Source organism: Cheilinus undulatus, linkage group 7 (assembly GCF_018320785.1).
Source record: "Cheilinus undulatus linkage group 7, ASM1832078v1, whole genome shotgun sequence".
NCBI lineage: Eukaryota > Metazoa > Chordata > Actinopteri > Labriformes > Labridae > Cheilinus > Cheilinus undulatus.
The window spans coordinates 39,908,340-39,925,676 of record NC_054871.1 but is presented as its reverse complement, the minus strand read 5'-3'; the positions used below and the strand labels follow the sequence as shown (position 1 = coordinate 39,925,676).

Genomic DNA, 17,337 nt, shown 5'->3' with positions numbered 1-17,337 from the left:
ATTCTTCATCAGTTTGCATTGTCTTGCTATAAGGTTGACTCTCTGCTTTGTTCTTGCCAGAGGCGACCCACCTTTTCACTGATTTTCAAAGTTACTGCAGTTATGCCAATATTTAACACTTAGGGTAGTTTTACTATACAAAGTATGGACCAATATAGACAGCTCTAAAGTGTTAGATTTAACCCTCTATAAATTAGATTAACACTGCCAATTTTGCTGTGTATTTTGACTTTATTGTAAAGGTGTGTCTTTACCTGGGCAACGTGGTTTGAGACCAAATCTTGATGTTCTTACCAATAAAGAAGATGATATTGTACAGGACAACTCCTCAGTAGCTATTCAGTACTCAACTTAAAGTAAACCTTAAAGTAAATACTTTTTACTTGTACTGGTGTAGATTTATATACCAGTACTTTTACTTTTACTTCAGTAAATTTTGACCAGAATAACTGTACTTTTACTTGAGTACAACAGTTGTTTACTCTTTCTACATCTGCATTAAAGATGTACTATATTTCCTTTTTTGGCAAACTGTATTTAAGCTTACAAAGCAGGGCAGCAGCTGGACACAAGTCAACATTAGCATCTGTTCTCACATTGACACAAAATAAAGACAATAACATAAAAAAAATCCTCACAGAAAGCAAAGTAGACAAGCCTTTAGTAATCTAAAACTTGTGATATAAAACATCCATGGCAAATTCTTTCTGTCCTTGTTAAGGTAATGTTGTTACTTTTAAAAAACATGAAAAATTCATGGCTGTAGGATCTAGATTTGTCTGTAGAAAAGCAATTCTTCCTAGCAGATATCTTCATTACAACAAGACTAAGCTAGCAGAGCATTTTTATGTTTTTATGTGCTGTGAAATTTCGCTATCACACTAAGATGCTGATGAAACGTGATTTTCATGATGATCATGATTATCGTCAAGTGACTATCAGGATAACAAAGATGCAGTAAAAAAATGGTAAATGTGCAATACTGTCCCTCTTGTAGAGAGAGACTTATTGTGCAGTAACTTCCATCATCCATGGAAATAATGCATCATCTCCTTTGATCCAGTGTTAATTTTGACAGCCATTTTTTAAATTTTAGTCTTAATATTTTGATTTAACGTATTTTAGTTTTAGTCACATTTTAGTCATTTCTGCCCTTTGTAGTTGTAGTCTAATTTTAGTCAGTGAAAACTCAGAAACATTTCAGTCTAGTTTTATTCCATAAAAAGACCTGACATTTTTGTCCAAGCATTTATTCTCTTGCCAAAATCTGGTACCAAGTCATGGTAGTGTGTTCTATGCACTCTGCCAAACCTGGGGTCCCTGCTTTCTACAGCTGAGAGGCAGAATAGCTACAGGTGTATTGTATTTTGACAGAATTACCCACAGTGGAGAAATATCTTGGATTTTGAATGTCCGACAAAAACTAAGCTACATTTTAGTCTAGCTTTAGCCATCAAAGATCTATTTTGGTTAGTCTTAGTCTAGTTTTGTCATAGAATAAAAGGTTGTCAACAAATATTTTTAGTCATAGTTTTAGTCTATGAAATTAACACTGCTTTGGTCGCAGCAGTGTGAATTAGCAGAAGTTTAGAATGTTGCAGAATGACCACATACAGAGTTTCAACTTGTGTCGATGCAAATCTTTGGTCTGAACTTGGCTTAACAAAGAAGAGTTTCCTAAGAGAGCCTCATCTTAATTTTAAACCTTAACTGGGATACTTACAAAAAAAGCAACTTAAAGAACTCCTGAGGAAACCTATATATTTATCGTACAAGTGTTAAACAGTTTATTAACACAATAATCACTTTGATGCTGTCTCCTTCTGTCAAGATTTCACACCACACTGTTGTATCAGCTCAGCACTAAACGCTTTGACTTAATTTGATTCTTTAAGCACAAAACGGGTAAGACTTGCTTCACATTAACAATGTGGACTTCGAAATTGATTTTGAAATGCAAAATTCTAGCATTTTAAATACGCAATTAATTCTGATTGCCTATCCCACTCAAGTGATGAATCAAAATTCTTCGAAGACAATCCTTTGACAGTCCTATTTCTCCCACTTCATTAGTATTTTACAGAAATTGTCACAGAAAATATCTGTTCTGAAGTCTGAGGCCTCAGCTGTAGGCCTAATTTCATTAAGAGTATGACAATGTTTAGAGTTGGATGTTGGTCATTAATACACAGACATAAGCAGCAATAATCCAGTGCATTCCAACAACATAAAAAAAGACCTTTAAAATCTAAATAAAAAAAAACAACATTTCTAAATAAAGACAAGGAGGGTATGTCAACTTTAGTATTTCCGGTTTTTGACACATTCTGACATGTATGTAGCACATTTCTTTGTTCAAAAAGCAATTTTTTTAGGTTTATCACTCACACAGAAAGCCCCTTTTTTGTTTTAATCATGATCTCTGTGTTGTAAACAAATCTACCCAACATCTGTTTGCAAGGTGATGGTAAATTAGAGAAATAACAGCTGCATGTATAATGGATTCAACATTGATTTTTTTTATGAGTAACACCAAAAGATTTGTAAAAATATCACCTTTTTAAGGATATGAGCCAGAATATTTTGTGCATTGAAAATTAATGACTTAAGAAAAGCAGAAGAATTTCTGTTTAACTTATTTTCTGTTGTTTCTATGTCATCTTTGATCCAACGGCAACTATGGAGCTTCCAAAAAGTGCAGCTGTGGGCCATCACAGGGCTTAGCTGTGATGACTTTGATTTTTCTCTTGAAACACCGTAATAACCACTGATAATGCTTGGATTTTAGCGATCAAAACACCAAACTAATTTATGAAGAACAACCCAGAAAGAAATGACCACACATGAAACTGCAAATGAACAAGTCATTTTTACCTGTTTCACACTGACTCCCAGTGTATCCAGGAGGGCAGTGACAGATGAAACCGTTAATCTGGTCTTCACAGGTCCCTTCATTCTGGCATGGACTAGAGGCACACTCATCAACATCTACAGAGACAAGAGGAAAAACAAGAGAAGTAGTATGAGACTTTTAATTAGAGGGAAACATCTGGTCCATGTTAATTAGCCTGGAAATGTCTGAGGTTAAACAAGAAAGTATCAAGGGTGTCCTTTGGGTGGGTCATGTGAAATTCAGTACTGACACTGTTTTTCCTGGATCTCAGGTAGGCATGTTTTCTTTCATTCAAAGAGTGCACTGTGTGTCACTGACAGAGCAGGAAGCCATGTCAACCATAACTCACCTATCTGGCATCGTCGACCGGTGAATCCAGCCAAGCAGGAGCAGGTGAAGGAGGGGTTACCTGTAATGCAGTCATCGATGCACTGGCCCCCGTTCAGACAAGGTCTCAGGTGTGGGCAAACGGATGCTGAGGAAAGAGGTCAACGTGTAACCAGAATCCTCGTATTAGGAGAGCCAGGAGGAAAGGATTTAGTCTTTTGAAGCAGGATTTACCTGAGTCATTGCAGCCACCCACTTCAACATTGGCATCATCTATACGGAAGACCCATCTGCCAGGGTAGCCCACGTTGGTGGTCCCCTCCACGTTCACCACATCTGCTGTGCGAGAGCCGGGGATGTTGAAATAACGCTTTCCATCACCGGCATTGAAACCTGCCTGGGAAGAGAGTAACACGGAGGAGAACATGAAAAAAAAGCTGAATAAATTAGTAAGAGTTAAAGTGTGTAACTAGCATCTTTAAAGGAGGGAGGAAGGAGTATCAATTATGATTATGATCTTGGCTTCAAATGACTGTGAAAACAAGATATTGTTTAAGATTAAACAATGACTGTGCAATATCTTGAGTTCATTTTGTCCTTGGGTCTTGTCTCCAGGTTGAAATTAATTAATTTTTCAGGGCTAATACAGATACAGATTATCAGTAGGTCAAGACATCAATTACTTATATCTGGAAACAGTTTGTCTTTATAGGAAAAATAAGCCAGTAGTAAGTTTCTGTAATTTAAGTGTTACATTTGAAACATGCATAGGATGTAAACAACAAGGACACTTCATTAACAGTTAGCATACATTTTTACAAACTGATATCAATCAAACAAAACTATGTGATGTAAAATAAGTGATTATATCAATATTCACCCCCTTTAAAGTGACTGACCTAACTCCAGCAAATTGTCTAATGTGTAGCATAAAGACACCTGTATCAGAAAGATCCACTCACTGGTTAATCAGTATTCCTGGCTACCATTACACCATGAAGACAAAAGAACACTCCAAGCAACTCACAGAAAAAGTTATTGAAAAGTACAAGTCAGGGGATGGATACAAAAAAATTCCAAGGCACTGAACATCCTGCAGACTTCAGTTACACCATCATTAAGAAATGGAAGGAATATAGCACATGTGTAATTCTGCCTGGATCAGGCCCTCCACACAAACCGAGTGACCGTGCAAGAAGGAGACTAGTGAGAAAGGCCACCAAGACATCTATGACTACTCTGAAGGAGTCACAAGCTTCAGCAGCTGAGATGGGAGAGATGCTGCATACAAAAACTGTTGCCCAGGTTCTTCATCAGTCAAAGCTTTATGGGAGAAAGCCACTGTTAAAGAATACTCATATTAAATCTGGACCAGAGTTTACCAAAAGGCATGTTGGGGACTCCATGGTCAAGTGGAAGAAAGTTCCTTGGTCTGATGAGACAAAAATGGTGCATTCTGACCATCAAACAAGACACTATGATTGGTGGACACCAAACACTGCAAATCACTTTAAATACACCATCCGCCCTATGAAGCATGATGGTGGCAGCATCATGCTGTTGGGGAGCTTCTGGGCAGCTGGCCCTGGAAGGCTTATAAAGGTAGAGGGAAAAATGAATGTGTCAAATTATAGCAAAATCCCAAAGGACAATCTTATTCAGCCTGCAAGAGAACAATCTGGGGAAAGATTAATTTTCCAGGTAGTCAATGGGCCAATGCATACAGCAAAAGCTACACAGAAATGGTTTAAAAACAATTATGTGAATGTTCTGGAGTGGCAGAGTCAAAGCCCAGACCTCAGACCTCAGATGCAGCCAAAGGTGCATCTACTAAATATTGATTTGAAGGGGGTGAATATTTATACAGTCACTTATTTTAAGTTAACTATTTTTATCCAATTAACAAAAAAGCCAAGATTGATTTATAAAATCAGTAAAAAGGGTAAAACATTCAAGGGGGTGAATATTTTATAGGTGCTGTAAACTTAAAAAACTTGTGTTTATGGACTAACAATATTTTAATTACTTTAAAGATATACTGAAGAAACTGACAGACCTTGAATGCTCCCTACTAATATCTGCTTGTGTTTTGGCAGATTATATGCACATTAGAGAAATATCATGGATGTTGAAGGTCTAACAGTCCAGCGTGAACAGTTTAGTCTTGTTTTAGTCTCCTTGAGTTTTTTTTTTTATCAAAGATCAGAAAGAAGTTGAGAAGACATCAGTCATATTGAACCACTCTGGTTTTTAGGAATCAGACCTGGAACAATGCAAAATGACTTGCAGAATTTGTTCCATGTTATGGCTGCCTATAAAAGGCGACAAGACCAAGATTAAATCATTTGAAATTCAAACACAAAGTTGTATAATAATCATATCTCAATATCATAAAAAAAAATCTTCAGTATGATATTTGCAATAAGCCATAAATGATCTTACCTGTGCAGCAATTCCTCCCAGCCCAATCAGGTTTCCTCCACTGCTGGCATGCATGCCTGTAGTCCAAGTGATATTATTGTACTGGAAAATAGTGAAGGAAAGCTCTCCATCTGTAATGAGCACCACTTGGAAAGTATTTACCTGCATAAAGAGGAACAGACTTGGTTAAAACATTTTCTGATTTCAGAGAAATTTAGTAATAATGCATGCACCTCAAAGACTCCTGGTATTAGTGGTGCAGATTCCTCAATCTCAGTCAGGATGCAGACTTTATAGTCTCATCTGAGGCTGCCGTTGAGGCTGATAACGAGATTACCAATTATCATGCAATTATCATTAAATGAAACCCAATAGCTGGTGCTTTTTACAGCTTATCAAAGCCAAATTCTAACCAGCAAATACAAAGTAATTTTCTAGAACTTTAAAATCATCAAGGCCAGTGGTTTCTATTAAGCTTTCCCAACTGGATAAGATATAGAGTAGTATCCACCAATCAGCATTACCAGTCATGTTTGATGAACATCAGAAATGGACATAGCCACTGTGATGTTTTTGGCCAACTGTTTTGAATCCACAAGTTTTATATTATGTACGTTGCAATTGCTGTTTCCCTTTCCTGTTGTCTTTACTTTTGACAACAGGCTTTATGCATAAATCGTCCAACATCAAGTCTCCTTTAGCTCATCTGAAAGATTTTATTGGTAATGAAACAGATTTCAACCATTGTGGCATTTCTTTGTGACACAAACGAACTTCAAACTAGGAAAGAAAATCTGTATTTTATTCTAAACAGTACTCATTAATACCTCAACTGCTGCAACAGGGCAACTTTCAGCCTACTGCAAAAATCTTTTTTTCAGTTTTCAAGGCTAATCTTCTTGATGAGTGATATATCTGATCGTTAAAAGCAAAAATGATGAATCATTTGCTAAGAACACTACCTAAGCATGTACCAAACAAAGCCAGCAAAGAGATAAAAGGTACATTTTTTTAAGTGCAAAAATCAGTGAAAACACCAAATGTCTCACATGAGCTTTAATCCTTGTTTTGGTGATGTACAAACCATAACATGCCTTCTTTATTACACCATAATAACCTGCAAAAGTTGTATGCTGTTTTGTATTAGTCTAAAAGGAAGCAATGAGATTCTAAAATCTTTATGGAATGCTTACTGACACAAAAGAAATTAGGTCTCATGGATTAATTTTACATTAAATTACTTTTTGCAACTGGTGGATTTGCTCCCTGCTGGCCATTAAAGAGAATGCAGATTTAAGTCAGGTATAGCTTTAATGCTCCCCTTACTTTGTTGTTGGCCTATCAGTGCTCATATGCACCAGCCCGGAGAGATGCTGAGCCATTATGCAGTCATTTGGGGAAAAACAAACAAAAAAAAACTTTCCACGCAAATTGGCCTTTCTGCATTTAGCATCTAATGATGAGGATGGTAACAGCATGGTGTTAATAGACTAAAGATTAGGCTACTGTCTGCATGAGCTGCAGTTTTAATTACACAAACTTTCCAGAGATCCGGAAACAATTTTACCTCTGTATGACTTAAAAATAAATGATGTTGAATGATGTGTAAATAAGGCCGGTAAATATTATGCACAGGGCACCAGTCACTATGAATTGTCCACTAACCATATATTGAAACCATTAATCATTACTTTACCAAACTGTTCCAACTCCAACACATTGGTTTTCATGCACTCTTGAGGTAATGTGGCTTCACTTTACTCAGTTTTCTACAGGCTGTGTATGATGTAATATGCATCATTGCTTTCAATCATATGTCCAATGAGGAAGCCAGGAGAACAAAAAAGCTTAGGACAGTGGCAGCTACCACTGAGCACAATGTGATGCTGCAGCACCAGGCTTTTACTTTCCCTCTCTTGACAGAAAACAGAAATATCAATTTAAACTCAAAGTTTTTGTCACACGAGACCCTTGTGAAGCACAGGGGCACTATTTAAATCACTAAAGTTTGACCAGAACTTAATTTTAGTGATGTTTAAATACCGGTAAATCTACAGTAGTGGAGAATCCTTCCACTTACATAAGCAAGAGGACGAAAGTGTAAAAATTTGTGGTTGGCTGGAAGGTGTCAAGAGAGCATGCAGCTAGAGAGTGAGAGGAGCAGGCAGAGCAAGGTATTTCCCAAAAGAGGCACACTTAGTGGCGCAGTATGATATTTTCCAATTGCTTCACAATAGTTACAATCAAATTAAAAAAACAACACATTTTCAACTCAAAAAAGATGCAGGATGTTTGCATTGAAGTGGTGCTGAGTGTTTTTTCTCTGCCCTCCATCACAGAATCAAACCCCCCCGCCCCCAGCCTACTTAAATCAGTGGTCGGCAAATATGTTGTATTAAGTCCCTTTATCATCAAATTAACATGTACTGTACACATTAAAGTTGGTGTTTGTTACAGACAGCTATAGAGCAGAAAAGAGAAAAGGCAATGTCTCTTGCTTCTCAAGCCCCCACCAGCAAACTTTTTTCTCTTCACCTCGGTAAGTGAATGCTGCACACTGTCTGATATATGCTCATAAATGGACAGTAGGGCCTGGAATAAGTGATCTTGTTAGTAGTTATCATTATAAATTAATACAAAAACAAGTATTTGAGGTTATTTTGAAGGTTATATGGTTCTAAATAGTTACTATGATCACAGAAATCACATGAGAACAAGTAGGTGTCCACTGATTGTCTCTAAATCAAGTGTTTTTTCAGAGCAACTTAATGAGGCTGAAAATAAGAAATAATACTCAAGAGTGTGTGTTAGGAATCAACCATGTGGACAACAAGACTCAGGCCTAGCAGACTTGCAGAGGTCTGTTTTTGTAGTTTTGGAGGAAACTGTTCAAACAAGAGTCATAAAAACTGAGAGACTCATCTTCCCAGTATGCTTTGCAGCACATTACTCTCCTCTCTGATAGGAGACCTGAGGAGACTCTGCAGGGGGTCCGCAGGTAATAAAAGCCACTGTGACACCCCCTCCCCCATCATCCCTTTTTGGCCATTCCACAGCAGACCAGCTGCCTTCCCCTGTTGCTATAGGTCATGTGTCGTATAATATCTGTCAGCCATGTTTTTCCCTTAGTCGACTAAAGGCTGAAATTATGGACATATTCATCTTATTTGGACATATTTGGATGAATAAAGCTTTCGTTTGGGAAGTAAAGGGCAAAAAAGACTTCATCATTAGAGCATAGGTGAGTGCTAATTAGCTTACATTAGCTAGTTCATGTTACTTAACAATATTACAAGGATCACTGCCAGCTGTGAGTCAGTGTTTTAGTGCTGTATCACTAATTAAAAGGCAGCCATATTTAGATCAAGGTAGCTCAATATTTTATATTAGGATCTGGAGAAGTCTGTTTGGTTCTACCATCTATTGTAGTCTACAGAGACAGCAGAGCATCTGACAGCATTAACTGCTATTCACTCCTCCGTGGGGTTTCTTTCTCACACTTAATAGTATAACATGGGCTTGTCACCTCATCAGCTACTGAACAACAACTTTCTTTCGTAAAAAAAGAAAAAAAGCTGACTGAAACTTGTAGGTGGCAACCAAGACTGCCAACTTCTCCATAGTATAAAGCAGGGTGGGAAATTAACAACCCCGCCACCAGCCAAGTGCAGGTACTTTTGAGCAGTGTCTGGTGAATTCACTCAACTCACCAGCGACTGGGGCAGGTAAATAAAAGTAGCCTAACCTAACAGAGTGATTTTGTTAATTTTTTCTGCCTGTTCCTACTATGAGCAAAGTCTAGTGGACCTACATGCTCACTGACCAAAACCTCTTCCTCCTTAGTATTGAGGCAGTAATAATAGCAATGGAGAGCAGTTAAGTGGAGTGAGTTTGTACCGGTGTATTAGAGTTTCCTCCAAAGAATGTAACTTGGTGCCATGTGGAGATGAGGACCCATGTTGCATTGAAGTTTGGGAACTCTGAGAAGTACGTTCTGACGTCACCTGAAGCCCTCCTCAGGATGGAGTGATCCAGGCTCTCTCTGTAGAAGACCTTTCCCGCTCGCCGGTTGTCCACATCAGCCCAAAAGGGTGCTACGACCCTTCTGTCTCCGGCGATCGGAAAAGCCACAGGTGTGAACTGAGAAACCTCCCTCAGGAAAGACACCAGGCCGTTGTTATTAACCTGAGGAGGATATATGTGGAAAAACAGAATAAATCAAACAGTGAAATATTTGGCTCAACGTGTCAGATGAAGCCTCTGTGTCTTGTTTGTAGGAAGAGGAGGGGTTAGAGGGGAAGTGCTGAGGAGAAGAGGCGAATGGTGGACAAACAGAAGTAGCCCTAACCTCACAGGGCAAACAGCAGCATGGGGCAGTGGACGCTCCCATAACGGATGTTTGCATTTCCCATGTAGCAAACAGACGCTACATTTATTCCATGAAATGACAGCAGCTGAGAAAACCGGGTTTCTGCTGCTCACGCACCTGCAAAGTCATCACACCAGGAAGAGTGTTCACAGGTTTTAAATCCACAGACGTCTGCCAACAGCAAAGTAACCAAATAAATGAACCCATCCTCCCCTCGTCCACATAGCCCCTCTGTGAGAAAAGCTCAGTCAGCAATGCAGCCATGGACTGGTGGATTGTAGCCTGGAAAACATCCACAGTAATTTAGAATCATCTTTAATAAACATATTTCTTAAATAATTAAGTTATTAAATAAATATAAACCAGTATCAGTGGCAAAGCTTTAATGGTTTTCAAACTAATCATTGCAAATTGAAAGTCTTTGGACTGCTGTATGGCACCAAATTTTGACTGGAGTGGCAATGATGTACCATTTACTGTGGATACGAGGGAATATTTCTATGACACAGAGTACATAGAGGAACAACTTCTACAGATAGAGACATGTCGAGAAGAAAGAGAGAGGAGAGAAACTTCAGTGGAGACTGGTTAAGAGGAGACCTGACTTACTTGTTGGTGTAGGTGTATAAACTGTGAGCCCATGGCCACAAACATGGAGTGCTACTCTTATCACAAGTGGGACATATCAACACTTTTTCAGGACATTTCTGATCAAGGATAGCAGATCACAGATGACTGTAGCCTGCATCACTGCATCCAGAGTTCTCTGCAGAGGCGGATTGACGTACAGGGAAGCAGGGGATTTCCTCAGTGGGCTGACGGGCTTATGGGCCAGTTGGCCAGGCAAGAAGAGAAAAAAAGAAAAGGGGGAAAAAGGAAAACGGTACTATGGCCCACAGTGTTGTGGACACAGGCCCTCTCAAGGAATTGTTTGTGTGGGGAGGGGGCTGGGCTGGGCTGGGCTGGGCTATTGTGATACGCTACACCTGTGTTTTGTAAGGAAGTTTAGGAATTTCACCTATCCCTGCCTATGATGATAGCCAATCACCTTTGGTCCCTGTGGGTGTGTCCGGCCCATTTCCTCAGGCTGTTGCATCTGTCACTTGTCAATCACACAGCAGTGACATGAGCGAGCCAGTGAGAGAGAGTTAAGAGAGAAAGGGAAAAAAATGGCAGAGCAAGGTGCAGCAACTATCACAAAAATTTCCGACTTGTTTGGTGGTCGTCGGGCTCAGCTATCACCAGCAGACAAGGATCTGATGTTGCTTTTGCCAGCATCAGCAGCATTAGCAAGCCTCAACAGCTGGAAACTTCCAGACATGCACCTGAGTCTAGGAATGATGAGTCTGACCCAGAGTTTGAGACGGCAGAGCACATTACAGAGTGATCTCCAGAGCTGAGTCAATGAACCAGCGTCATAATAGTAAGTTATGGTCGGTACTTAGAAACGCTTTACGTGAAAATGCTCATTTGGCTAACTCTAGTTTGCTTTTTAATGACCCAAATGAGGTAGTGTTAGCTAGCCAAATATTAGCTTTTGCAGAGTCCAAAATTAGCACTATTCAATGTTTCCTATATTTGTCAACATGCCTATAGATAATGCTACTGTCTGTTTGAAATATGAAACCCAAGGGGCTTTCACAGCGAAATATGACCTGTCCTTAATGTGCAATATCAAGAAGAAAATCTGGACCTCCAACCAGGTTATTTGAAATAATGTTTGACCTAACCTAAAGTAGAATGCAGCAGCTGTTTAGGGAAGAAATATGGAATTACTCTCTCGCTATGTGCATGTACTGACTGTCATGTGTTGTGAAAGCCTAATGACTGGTTGTTTTCATGCAGTGGACTGAAAGCCTGGACCTCCTTTTGGCTTTAGTGTTTATTTTTTTACTCAGTATGCAATGCTTTTTAAAATGTAATTAAGTACAATACTTGTACAATACTACACTCAAAAAATACGTAATAGTATTGATTTTAAAAACTACACAAAAAAGAACAAGTACACAAAAAAGCAACTCAATTACAGTAATTTGAGTAAATGTAATTAGTTATTTTCTACCCCTGCCCCATTGTCAACATAAACTACTTCAACCCAGCCTTCATAAGCAACACATGGATGAGTACTCTATATACCATTATGTTGTTGAGTTTCAATGCACCTTGCATCCCTCACTTTTATACCACACAATCAATAGAGGGATAGTTTGATACAGGCTGGCACTAACTGACTTACTTACAAGCTTGTTTATTGGTAAGGACCAAAAAACCAGAGGAAAGGTGTTTGAGTAAGGACAATCAAATGAATTACCTTCACCTTTCAAGTTTTTAGTTTTGAAATGTCATTTCACTTTAGTTTTCATTCTGATAAATGCTCTGGGTTAAGTTTCTATGCACTTGTAGTTAGCTTTGTTTATCTATTTTAAAATAAAAAGTCTTAAAATGGCTTCTTGTTGTAATTGTGTTGCCCTCTAGTGGTTCATTCAGGGTATAGACAGTGTATTTCCAATGTCCAACAGCCTAGGCACTAAAATCACTGCATAAGTTTATGCAGTTTTTTGTAGGCTGCTCAGTTGGGTTCTTCAGGTAATTGATAACTATGAATTATAGTCAAAACACCAAATGCATAGATTTTTATTCATCAAGTTACATGAAACGTATGCTGCCAGCTGGCTGGCTCCCGGGCCACTTTTCTCCCCGGTCCGCCCCTGGTTCCCCGCCTTACTAACACCAGTGTTTAACGGACCTTCTTCAACCTTTTTGAAGAAAAATTGGAGAAACCAACCCAGACAAGAAAAGCTGAATGGAAATTTGTCATGCAAGTAATTTAATGGCTGTTGCTTTATTCTTCTAATAGGTGATAATTTGACACGCTACAGTCAGCAAGATATGCTATACTTTATGAAAACCTTGTATCAGTTGTTCATGTAGAAAACTAAGCTGAAATAACTAGTTTCAATTTAGTTTGTTGTTGTTGTCTCTGTCAAAGCCTGTAGAATCAAACAGATGTTCAGATACGCTGAGGCGTAAGAAAAAATAGCCAAAGATCTACCATCATTGCTAAATAGAGCCAGACACAGAGGTTTTCTGGGGGGAAAATAAAACATTTCAAAAATTTAAGAAATAGCATACAGTTAAGCCAGCATTGTTTAATCGGCCATTTTTCCCTAAACTTACTAAATAACACAGAGCAACCACACCGGTCTGTCGTGCTGTACAGCCTAGCTTCCCCAAACGCATCATGCTTAAGAGGCAACACACACTAAAATTACTGGGGGCTAATGCCACTACTATTACCAAGTAACTTGTACATCCAAGCTTCCAAAATACTGAAATATCCCTTTAAATGTCCGTCACAGCTGTATTCAAAGGGCAACCAGGCAAAACGTCTGTTTCAAAAAGATAAAAAAACTGTTCTTTTCTTTCGAGAAAATCTGAATCACACATTTATGTTGAGATTAATATGAGCTGTGATACTCGAAATGCTTTCTATTTGTGGTTTCGCCATTCTTTCCCAGAGCTGTGTGTAAAATTCCTAAGTAAAAGTGAAATTTGATAAATGTTACAATTTGCAAAGAACTACACTAATATACTCATTAAGCTCACGTCTGTACGTACACAGCACTGAAGAACGAGGGTCCTAGATTTTAGTTGATTTCAGATTCAGGAAGATTTTTCTTTTTTTTTTTTTTTTTACAGATTTTAGCAACTATAGTTGTTTTTCAGTCATTCTTTTTTTATGTTGCCGACTTTGTTTAAAGTGTGCTAGATGTTTGTGTTTTACTAAAAACCTGGCCAGTTTTGCACAAAAGGACACTGATTATTGCTGAAAAGATAATGCTTGGTTAAGGTCATTGATTACTGAGACAAAAGTTGTTACAAAGAAATGTGTAAGTGGATGAACAGTGGATCTAAAAGAGCAGTTAGCAATGTGGGCAATGGTCAATTCAATGATAGATTGCCTTGCACATTTTTACTGAAGCATGTGCAGTGGGAGCCATTAAATACCAGAAATCTCATACTGGCAAGCTCTGTGCTAAATGCTGAACATACGTAGGAAGGAACAAGCAGCTAAAACTGGGTGGAGAGGAAACTTCCCCGGGCTACATGCTTGAATCCCAATGAAAGGCATGCATTCATGCATCATTTCAGCATTTATCAACAAGGGGAGATTCTTCCCTCCAGAACACCTATCCTGTTTCCCCTGAACGCTTGCAAGAACTTTGCTTCTCTGCTTTCAAAGCTGAGTGGCACATGACAGTGACAAAGCAGCGTCAGATGGCTCGGCTGTGCTCCCTGCATGTATAAAAACCATAATTTCAGGGACTTTGCTGCAAAAACAGCAGAGGAAGTTTTGTTTGGCACGGCACGGGGGCTCAGTTAATTGCCCGACCACAGTCTTCCCCTCTGCATCAGCGTGATGTGGTGAGAACGTGGCTGATGTGGGGAGAAAGAGGAGCGACTGCAGGGGCAGGGCTCGAGGGTCAGCCAGAGCGCCATCGGATACCGGGAGAAAAACAAGAGAGAGGGCACAGGGCCGCACGAATGCAGGGATGGACATGAATTACCAATCTCCCACACCCACATACCCACTAATGAGAGACCTGTGGTGGCAGCGGTCTGGAAGTCACCCATCTTACAGCAAAATTAGTGTAGGAAATCATGCTGAACACTAAATCGAGTTTATAGCTTAATACTGGAATATGTTTAATCGCCTAATCCAATCTCTGTAGCATCTGGAACTGTTTAAACAAGTGTATTTCCTACTTGTTAAGATTTTTTTAAGTGACTATTTTGACATGGTGATGACCTAAAAGGAATTTAAACTGAACTCAGGATTTTTTTCTTTTCTTCTCATTGCATACTTTTCCTCTTCCTCTCCTCATGGATTCCAACCAGGCTATAACCAGTACAAACTTCCAGTTAAGGGTGCATATGCATCACACTTATGTGAGAGAGTGAATGGGTTCAGAGCTGCCTTGTGTTATGCTGTAACATGACCAAGGTCAGACTCATGGGGGGAGAGGTGCCATCAGTCAACCTTGTAAGAAGCATCTTGCTCTCCATATTTCTTGCTCTCACTCTTGCTGGTGCCACTCCGCTCTACAACTCCCTTGTTATTTTTTGGGGGAATTCTTCCCCGGATATATCCAGGATTTTGCTTGGGTGGTTTTTTCTCAAGAGCCAAGCAATTTATGGACTAAAATAAACTTTCATCTGGCTTAAGTCGAGCCAAAGCAAACCCCAGAATGAAAAGGTGCCCATGGATCGACTCAGGAAAACATTAGTTTTCCTTGTCAAAAACTGAGGTTTCACAGTTACAAGCTTGTCCAAATTATTTGACGAGGCCAAAGGAAGTGACTAAAGTCTGTTCATTTGGTCTGCTTCTTTAGCCCTGGCTCACCTTCACTTAGAAAGAGTTTAGATTAAAGTCATAAATCCTGTCTAAATAGAGAGGAAGGATTCTGTGCAACCTCTGGTGTAAATGAAGAGGAAGCCTGTGAAGGTGTAAAGAGAGGTTAGTGAGTCATTTTGTTAAAATGAGTTATAGACTAGGCATATGTTCAACCCTCCAAAACAGGTACACCCCTTCATTTTATTGGGTTTGATTTTAACCCATCGATATGAACTCATGGTACAAAGGAATTGTTAATCAGTGTATCCTGAGACCACTAAACATTTCTCAGCAGATGAAAAATTATGTCTTCAAAGATCCACCGAAACTTTATTTGAAAATGTAAAAAAGCTAACCCGATTAAAGATGATATATAGTCCATGGTACAGGGACAGGGGTTGTTCAAAAACGGGACATAGTGTTTAATAGATTCTTGATCTTACACAGGGCCTCAAAATAGGATGATAAGGTACAAATCGGGACATATGGTCACCCTATTAAAGACTGAAGTCTAACTAAATTTAGAATATAGGACTTTACCACTGATAGCCTAGTGGTTCAGTCATACCCCATATGGAAGCTATAGTTCGCAAGCTGGAAGTTGTAGGTTCAAATCATTGTATCTTCACATATTGAAGCTAAGTTTGAGGCTGAGAGTGCTGATAAAAATGTGATATAACGGGAACACCATACACAGGTTATTGGTACATGACATCACCAACAGAACTCTGCTGTCAAATAACAAAGTTTTGTGCTGTTCACAGTAAGGATACACAATATTAACAGCATTATATCAGTACTGGCATAAATTGGCTCAACTCATTTCATTCCAAATTTTTCCAAATATTTCTTTGCACAAATTATGTCAGTTGGGTCCCATGTGAACATGTTCTGCAGTTATTTTCTCCTTTTGTGCTCTCATGTTTAGAAAATTTTATTTGAATGAGTGGAAACAGTTGTTACTTTGCATTGTGGGGTTGCCCAAGAGGAAAGACTAGCCTGAGTAAAAAACAACAATAACTTTGAACACTGTCATACTTAGTACCTTATAAAGGCACATGACATTGGATTAATATGAGCCATGGTTCATCTTGCACTGAAAAGGAATGAAACATGAGCAGTTTTGTCGCCTGTGGTATTTACCCACCACCAACAATGGTTGCTGTTTGGACAAATAACTCTACGCACAAAATGCAGTATATCTTATGTAGTGCTTATGTTGTTTGGCTTATTCTGGAGACTTTCATAATTAGGTTGATGTATTATTATCAACCAACATATCTTCATTATTACAAGAAACAATAGGAATTCAGGAGTGTCATGTGACAGTAAGCACATGGAGACTGCATATTTTTTGCAGAGACTGTTTCCCCAGGTGTCTACTCATATATCGAGATAGAAAAAAACAGAGGTGGAAAAAGCAAACAACTACTGTAATCAGAAATAAAAGTGAGTTTCTCAGTGTAAAATTTCCCTAAGTAAAAGTGACAGGACTGACCAATAAATCTACTCAAGTAAAAGTAAAAAATATTTAATTTAACCTTTAATTTAGTACTGAGTAGAGAATATGACCTTTCCTTATTCGCAAGAACAACAAGAGATCAGATGTCCAACCAGGTTGTTCAGGTAAAGTAACACCTCTATAATAAATTAAAATACAAAATGATAGTGTTGATTAAACTCATATCGAGTTAAATGTCCTACTCCAAGAGTCTTTATTGGTCGACACTACATATAATTAAACTACACTTTCAAAAGTGATAAATATTTTACAATATGACAAAGCTGCAGGAACTGTTGAATACCTGTGGGAAGGTAGGTCTTCTCTGGCAAGAACTAAGCAGAGAGTCAACCTCATAGGAGGACAACGCATGCTTATGCAGAATATGCACTAGGCATCCATTGGGAACATCTAAAATCACAGTGGAAACT

General features: G+C 38.8%; 1 protein-coding gene across 2 annotated transcripts in view; it reads right to left on the bottom strand.

Moving 5' to 3' along the window:
- The window catches only part of sned1 (sushi, nidogen and EGF-like domains 1), a 67,220-nt gene that overhangs the window by 38,315 nt on the left and 11,568 nt on the right, over nt 1–17,337 (bottom strand). For both annotated transcript variants that reach the window (XM_041790724.1, XM_041790725.1), the window contains exons 2-6: nt 9,539–9,826; nt 5,663–5,803; nt 3,455–3,617; nt 3,243–3,368; nt 2,875–2,988 (exon numbers count right to left, since the gene is read on the bottom strand). In XM_041790724.1, coding sequence (XP_041646658.1) covers nt 2,875–2,988; nt 3,243–3,368; nt 3,455–3,617; nt 5,663–5,803; nt 9,539–9,826 — 832 coding nt within the window. The remainder of the gene's footprint in view (nt 1–2,874; nt 2,989–3,242; nt 3,369–3,454; nt 3,618–5,662; nt 5,804–9,538; nt 9,827–17,337) is intronic.